Source organism: Cygnus olor, chromosome 5 (genome assembly GCF_009769625.2).
Source record: "Cygnus olor isolate bCygOlo1 chromosome 5, bCygOlo1.pri.v2, whole genome shotgun sequence".
Taxonomy (NCBI): Eukaryota; Metazoa; Chordata; class Aves; order Anseriformes; family Anatidae; genus Cygnus; species Cygnus olor.
In genome coordinates, this window is record NC_049173.1 from 30,855,689 (window position 1) to 30,862,237 (window position 6,549).

A 6,549-nucleotide genomic window follows, 5' to 3' on the forward strand; every position below is an offset into this window, starting at 1 on the left:
TGGCTGTCCCTGTGCCTGCTGCTAGGGTCAGGCTGCCTCCTCCTCCTCCTCCTCCTCCTCCTCCTCCTCCTCCTACTTTGGGGCTCCTTCTTTCTGACCCCAGCGCAAGTAGCACATGGACTGTTTGCTATCAATGCTGAAGCTCAGTCCCCAAGAAGCCGTGCAGGTCCCTAGGGCTCATCTTTGGCTCCAAGCCCCGTTGGTAGCATCCCTGCTGCTGCACAAAGCCACGATGCTATCGCCAGCAGCGCAGGTGGCCCAGCAGCTGCGTGCAGTCGGTGCTGAAGCTGGGTCCCTAAGGAGGGGAAACCGTCCCCCTTGTGCCCTGTGCCACCGGCCGCTGCAAGGGGCTGGAGATGTACCTCCTGCACGTGTCAAGGCCAGCACAGGGAACAGATTCTCCCCAGTGACCCCCAGGCTTGTTCCAGGTGGGTCAAGCCACCCCCCCGACAAAGTCTGGGCACTGAGGTGCTGAGGGAGGACCCCATTGTGGGGATAAGCCTGTCACCTTGGCGAACTGCTCTCCTTGGGCACATCCCCAACCCCAGCTCAGGGGGACACGGGCGCCAGGCAGGCTGGCTCCCCTCGGGGACATTTGGGTGCTGAGCCCCAGTGGGGAGGCGGGGGGGTGCGTGACGCCAGAAGCGGAGCCGAGTCTCATATTTGGGCACAGAGCAGGTTATTGGAGGCTGGGCCCCGGCAGGCAGCAGATAACCCTCCTGATAGCGGCTCACAAGGTGCCTCCGCCGCCCCCATTGGCTCCTGCCAGCGGGGGCTGCCTATATATCCCCCTCCCCGCTGCGGGGCTGCGTCGGGCACTGGGGTCAGGATGGTGCCTGCCAGGGCACTGGGGCTGCTCCTCTGCGTGCAGCTCTGCGGGGGTGAGTGGTGGGGCTGGCCGTGGGGCAGGGGCTGGCCGTGGGGCAGTGGGCAAGCGGTGGGGCAGGGAGCAGCCGTGGGGCAGGCACCCCCCGGGCTCAGCAAGGTCCCTGGGGTTGCCCGCAGGCAGCGGGGAGCTGCGGCTGGTGGATGGCGGCGGGCGCTGCGCCGGCCGGGTGGAGGTGAAGCACGAGGGCGAGTGGGGCTCCGTCTGCAGCTACGACTTCGACTGGGACCACCGGGGCGCTGGCGTGGTGTGCCGTCAGCTGGGCTGCGGTGCGGTGGCCCGGGCATCCCCGTACGCCCCGTTTGGGCAGGGCAAGGGACGCATCTGGCTGCACCCTATCTTCTGCCTTGGGACAGAAGCCACTTTGGAGGAATGCCCGAACTTCGGCTGGGGCCAGCACTTCTGTGGCCACGAGTGGGACGTGGGGGTGACCTGCACAGGTGAGGCGGGGTGGTGGTGCTGGGGAAGCTGTGCCAGGACCCCCCAGGACTGGACTGAGGTTGGTGCCTGGTACAGAGGCGGTGGAGCTGCGGCTGGCGGCTGGCAGGGGACCCTGTGAGGGGAGAGTGGAGGTGAAGCTGCGGGGACGCTGGGGCACGGTGGCGGACAATGCCTGGGACATGGAGGATGCTGAGGTGGTGTGCCAGCAACTGGGCTGCGGCTCGGCTCTTGGTGGCTACCACAGCTCCCTCTTTGGCCAAGCAGAAGGTTCTATCAGCTTGGGCTTTGTTGACTGCCATGGGGCTGAGAAGGCCCTCTGGGACTGCAAGATTCAAGGCTGGGGACCCTACAATGGCCCTCATGCCTACGACACTGCTGTAGTCTGCCAAGGTGAGAGCTGGGGACATGCGGTGCTGCAGGGAGCCCCATCGTCCGCATCCCCCTCAGGAGCCCTCCTCTCCCGGCAGGGTTCTCCCGTCTGGCTGGAGGGGACGGCGCCTGCTCGGGGCGGCTGGAGGTGCGGCAGGGCCGGGCCTGGGCCACCGTCTGCCACGGCCACGTGGACCTCAAGGCCGCCCAGGTGGTCTGCAGGGAGCTGGGCTGCGGCACGGCAGTGGCCGTCCCCGGTGCCGGCCATTTTGGGGCAGCAACGGGGCCACTCTGGGACGGCGCCTTTGAGTGCAACGGCAGCGAGCCACTCCTCGCCAACTGCGCCCGGAGGCCAACCCACGGCCAGTCCTGTGCTGGCCCCGCTTCTATCGTCTGCTCACGTAAGTGCTGGGGCTAGGGGCCTGGGGTGGACCCTTGCAGAGTGGGGTGCCCAGGGGGGTCCCTGCTGTGCTGCCCCCCCAGCGCCCTCTCTCCACCGCAGCCTACACCGGTTTCCGTTTGGCGGATGGCGGCTCGGGCTGCGCCGGGCGGGTGGAGGTGGAGGCGCAGGGGACATGGGGACCCCTGTGTGCCACCGCCTGGACCCTGCCTGATGCCCATGTACTGTGCCGCCACCTGGGCTGCGGCCCTGCCGCCTCCCTGCCCCCAGGAGGCCATTTCGGGACGGGTACGGCGACGGGGCCGCTGCGGCGCGATGCCTTGAGCTGCAGCGGGAGCGAGCGGCACCCGGGCGAGTGCCCCGTGGCGGTGCTGGGGGAGCCCGCCTGCCCCCCTGGCCATGCCGCCGCCGTCAACTGCTCAGGTGGGTGCAGGGGACGCGGGGACCCGTGGCAGGCGGGGAGCAGTGCCCGTCCCCACGGCATGGCCGGGCTCTTGCAGGCGCCGCTGAGCCCCTGCGGCTGCTGGACGGGGAGAGCCGGTGCGACGGGCGGCTGGAGGTGGCCACTAGCCCCGGGGACTGGGCCCGTGTGACTGCGGGGCCGTGGGACGACCGAGCTGCCTCCGTGGCTTGCCGGCAGCTGGGCTGCGGTGTGCCAGAGAAGGTCTACGCTGTGCCGGCCGCCAGCTTGGGCCCTGTGGAGCTGCAGGAGCTGCGGTGTGCTGGCACCGAGGAGCGCCTGGCGCAGTGCAACGCCTCGGGGCCTGCCGCAGCACCCAGCCACAGCCCCACAGAGGCGGCCGTTGCCTGCTCAGGTGAGTGCGCCGGGAAGGGCCGCGGGTGCCCAGCGGGTGCCCCCAGCCCCATCCTGGCCCTCCCGTGCAGGCAGCCGGCGGCTGAGGCTGGCGGGCGGCCCCGGGCGCTGCGCCGGCAGGGTGGAGGTGTACACCGAGGGCATCTGGGGCACCGTCTGCCAGGACGCCTGGGACCTGCCAGATGCTGACGTCGTGTGCCGCCAGCTGGGGTGCGGACGGGCCCTGGAGGCGCCCGGCTCTGAGCGCTTCGGGCCCGGCGTGGGGACGTTGTGGCCGGGTGCCGGGGGCTGCTCGGGGACGGAGGCGGCTGTCTGGGACTGCCCAGCCCCAGCACGGCGTGGCTGCCGCCGGGGCGGTGGTGCCGGTGCCGTGTGCTCAGGTGAGCACTGTGATCCCTGAGCTGGGGAGCAGTCCCCACTGCCCGTGGGGTGCGCGCTGCCCCGCGAGGTGCCGTGACCCCGCTGTCCCCTGTTGTTACAGGGCTGCTGCGTCTGGCGGGGGGCAGCAGCAGCTGCAGCGGGCACCTGGAGGTGCTGCGCGAGGGGACGTGGGGCCGCGTGTGCGCCAACGACACCAGCCCCGCCACAGCTGCCGTTGTCTGCCGCCAGCTGGGCTGTGGCACCGGGGGGAGGCTGGAGGCCGTCCCCGCACAGGGCTCTGTCCCCGCCTGGCTGGGCTGGGTGCAATGCCAGGAGGGGGCCCCCTCGCTCTGGCACTGCCCCTCGGCGCCCTGGCACCTGCAGTCCTGCGGCCCTGCTGGGGTCACCCACATCGCCTGTGACGAGGACACCGAGGGCACGAGCGGGGCCACCACAACTGCAGGTAGCAGCTGTCAGCCTGGGGATGATTGCACAGGCGGCTGTGTCCATGCCCATACCCCCTGCCCCTGCTGCTGTGCGGATCCCGGCCTCACACTGCCCCTCGCCATCCCTGCAGGTGTCACCAGCAGCGTTGCCCCACTGACAGCAGTGTCGGGGAGCATGCCGGTGCCCACGGTCCTGTGCGTGCTCCTGGGGACGTTGCTGGGCCTGGCCCTGGCAGCCCTGGCTGTGCAGGCACACCGCGCACGGGTGCGACGCCGAGGTGGGCGCCGCTTTGGGAGTCTCCATGGGGCTGTGGGGAACAGTGGATCATGCCGTTGCAACGTGCACTTCCTTACAGACCCCGTCAAAGCCACGGACGCTGGCTCTGAGGCCGTGTATGAGGAGCTGGATTACAGCCTGATGCCCGAGTACCAGGAGGTGCCCAGCCGCACAGGTGGGAGCATGGTCGTCCCTGGGGCCTGGGGCTTTCCCCATCCGTGGCTTTGCACCCAGTACCCCATTCTCCACCGCAGGCTCCCTATCCAAGGGCTCAGGCACGAAGCTGGATGATGATAACTGGGATGGTTACAAGGAGGAGAGCAACCCCAGCGCAACCCCAGGTAGGGGAAGGGGAACTCGGCAGGGACTGGAAGGCACAGGGGACCCAAGGAGAAGGGTCATGGCTGAGCAGTGGTACTGGGGAGCTGAGGGGACGTGGCCCTTGCGGCTGCGTCCTCAGCCCCGGTCCCTCCATGCCTGGCGAAGCCCCCCCAGCCCAGCCTGGGCACGGCCCCCCGGATGGCTACGACGATGCTGCGGCCGTGCCGGAGAAGCTCACGGCTCCCCATGGCGGGGACGTCCCGGCGCAGCCCCACGGGGACACGGGCTATGACGACGTTGATGTCAGCACCCTGAGGACAGCACCGTGAGGAGGCCCTGGGGACACAGCTGCAAGAGGGGGCTCCGGCCACAGGGAGGGGTGGCCGTGCCCCTGGGGGGGCACCCGTCCCTGCCCAGCCCTCAGCACACTGCAGAAACGGCTCCATCAGCCCGCCCGCACCCGTTGCCCAAGGTTACGCCAGGGTCCTTGTGAAGTTTTTCAGCATGGCCTTTCCCTGCACAGCGCTCTTTCCGATTAAAGCCCCCAAGTGCTTGGAACCTCGCTCCCAGCACCAGCGCCTCTCTCTCTCCCGGGTCCATCGTCTGTCCCTCGGGGCCACGGGGCAGAGCTGAGGCCCGCAGGCACGTCCGCATTGCTCTGGGCACGCAGGAAGGACGGGGAAGAGCCCAGGGCTCGGCCCCGGGGCCTTCCTTTGGCCGCAGAGCTGCATGCTCTCCCCGACAGGAGAACAGGCTGAGGGAAGGCCACGGCGCTTCCCAGGGACACTTCCCCTGCCCCAGCACCCCCAGCGCCACACGCCCGGGGCGCGGCGTGGAGATCGCGTGCACCCTCAGCAAGCCGGCAGAGGTCACCAAGGTGGGCAGGAGTGTTGATGTGCCTGAGGGCAGGAAGGCTCTGCAGAGGGACCTGGATAGGCTGGACCGATGGGCCTAGGCCAACTGTACGAGGTTCAACAAGGCCAATGCCGCGTCCTGCACTTGGGGCACAACAACCCCATGCAAGGCTGCAGGCTGGGGGCAGAGTGGCTGGAAAGCTGCCCGGCGGGAAGGGAGCTGGGGGGATTGGTGGGCAGGTGGCTAAACAGGAGCCAGCGGTGTGCTGATGTGGCCAAGGGGGCCAACAGCCTCCTGGCTAGTATCAGAAATAGCGTGGCCAGCGGGGCGAGGCAAATGATTATCCCCCTGTACTCAGCCCTGTTGAGGCCACACCTTGAGTACTGCGTTCAACTCTAGGGCCCCCACTACAAGAAGGACACGGACCAGTCCAGAGGAGGCCATGAGGGTGATCAAAGGGCTGGAGCAGCTCTCCTCTGCAGACAGGCTGAGGGAGTTGGGGTTGTTCATCCTGGAGAAGAGAAGGCTCCGGGGAGACCTTCCAGTGGCTTTCCGCTACTTAAAGGGGACTACAGGAAAGCTGGGGAGGGACTCTTCATCAGAGACTCTGCATCATGGCCTCTCATCCCTGCAGGGAGGCAACCGCACCTCCCACTTGAGTGTTATCAGCAAACTTGCTGAGGATGCATTTCATTCCCGCATCCGGATCATGGAGAAAAATGTTGAACGGGACTCGCCCTAGAGCTGAGCTCTGGGGAACAGTGCTAGTTACTGGCCACCAAACACCTGGAGAAGCAAGCGCATTCCCCAGAGATGACAAAGGGTCTAGAGGGGAAGACATGTGAGGAGTTGCTGCCCTGGCAGCCAGGAGGGCCAACCGCACCCCGGGGTGCATCAGGCACGGCATTGCTCACTGGCAAAGGAAGGGATTGTCCTGCTCTGCTCTGCCTGCTGCGGCCTCACCTCGAGCACTGCGTGCAGTTTGGGCACCACGGTATAAGGACATAAAATTTAGAGAGTGTCCAAAGGAGGGCTACAGAGATGGTTAAGGGTGTGGAGGGGAAGACGTGTGAGGAGCAGCTGAAGGCCCTTGGTTTGTTCAGCGCAGAGCAGAGCAGGCTGAGGGGAGGCCTCATGGTGGCCTGCAGCTCCCTCACGAGGGGAGCGGAGGGACAGGCGCTGAGCTCTGCTCTCTGGGGACGGCGACAGGACCCAAGGGAATGGCATGGAGCTGGGACAGGGGAGGGTCAGGCTGGGTGTTAGGGAAAGGTTCTTTACCGGGAGGGTGGTTGGGCACTGGGACAGGCTCCCCAGGAACATGGTCACAGCACCGAGCCTGCCGGAGTTCAAGAAGCCTTTGGACAACATTCTCAGACACAT

General features: G+C 67.5%; 1 protein-coding gene across 2 annotated transcripts; it reads left to right on the forward strand.

The window, feature by feature from the left end:
- Positions 1-684: 684 nt before the first annotated feature.
- Positions 685-4,958, forward strand: LOC121071674 (antigen WC1.1-like). 2 transcript variants are annotated; one of them, XM_040560211.1, is made up of 12 exons: positions 685-881; positions 1,006-1,326; positions 1,403-1,717; positions 1,795-2,097; positions 2,199-2,519; positions 2,597-2,911; positions 2,982-3,290; positions 3,392-3,733; positions 3,848-3,994; positions 4,073-4,168; positions 4,248-4,334; positions 4,480-4,958. In XM_040560211.1, the coding sequence occupies exons 1-12, from the start codon at positions 830-832 to the stop codon at positions 4,641-4,643; spliced, it is 2,772 nt and encodes a 923-aa protein (XP_040416145.1). In that variant the 5' UTR covers positions 685-829; the 3' UTR covers positions 4,644-4,958. The 2 variants fall into 2 exon arrangements, with proteins under 2 accessions (XP_040416145.1, XP_040416144.1); XM_040560210.1 differs by having other exon boundaries at positions 4,248-4,649.
- The last annotated feature ends 1,591 nt before the right edge of the window (positions 4,959-6,549 follow it).

What these genes read in the sequence shown, in the direction of transcription:
- LOC121071674 (XM_040560210.1), top strand. Translation starts at nt 830, where the DNA reads ATGGTGCCTGCCAGGGCACTGGGGCTGCTCCTCTGCGTGCAGCTCTGC. An exon ending in CGTGGGGGTGACCTGCACAG is followed by an intron (nt 1,327 to 1,402) that starts GTGAGGCGGGGT and finishes TGCCTGGTACAG; the next exon opens with AGGCGGTGGAGCTGCGGCTG. An exon ending in CGGGGCCACCACAACTGCAG is followed by an intron (nt 3,734 to 3,847) that starts GTAGCAGCTGTC and finishes CCATCCCTGCAG; the next exon opens with GTGTCACCAGCAGCGTTGCC.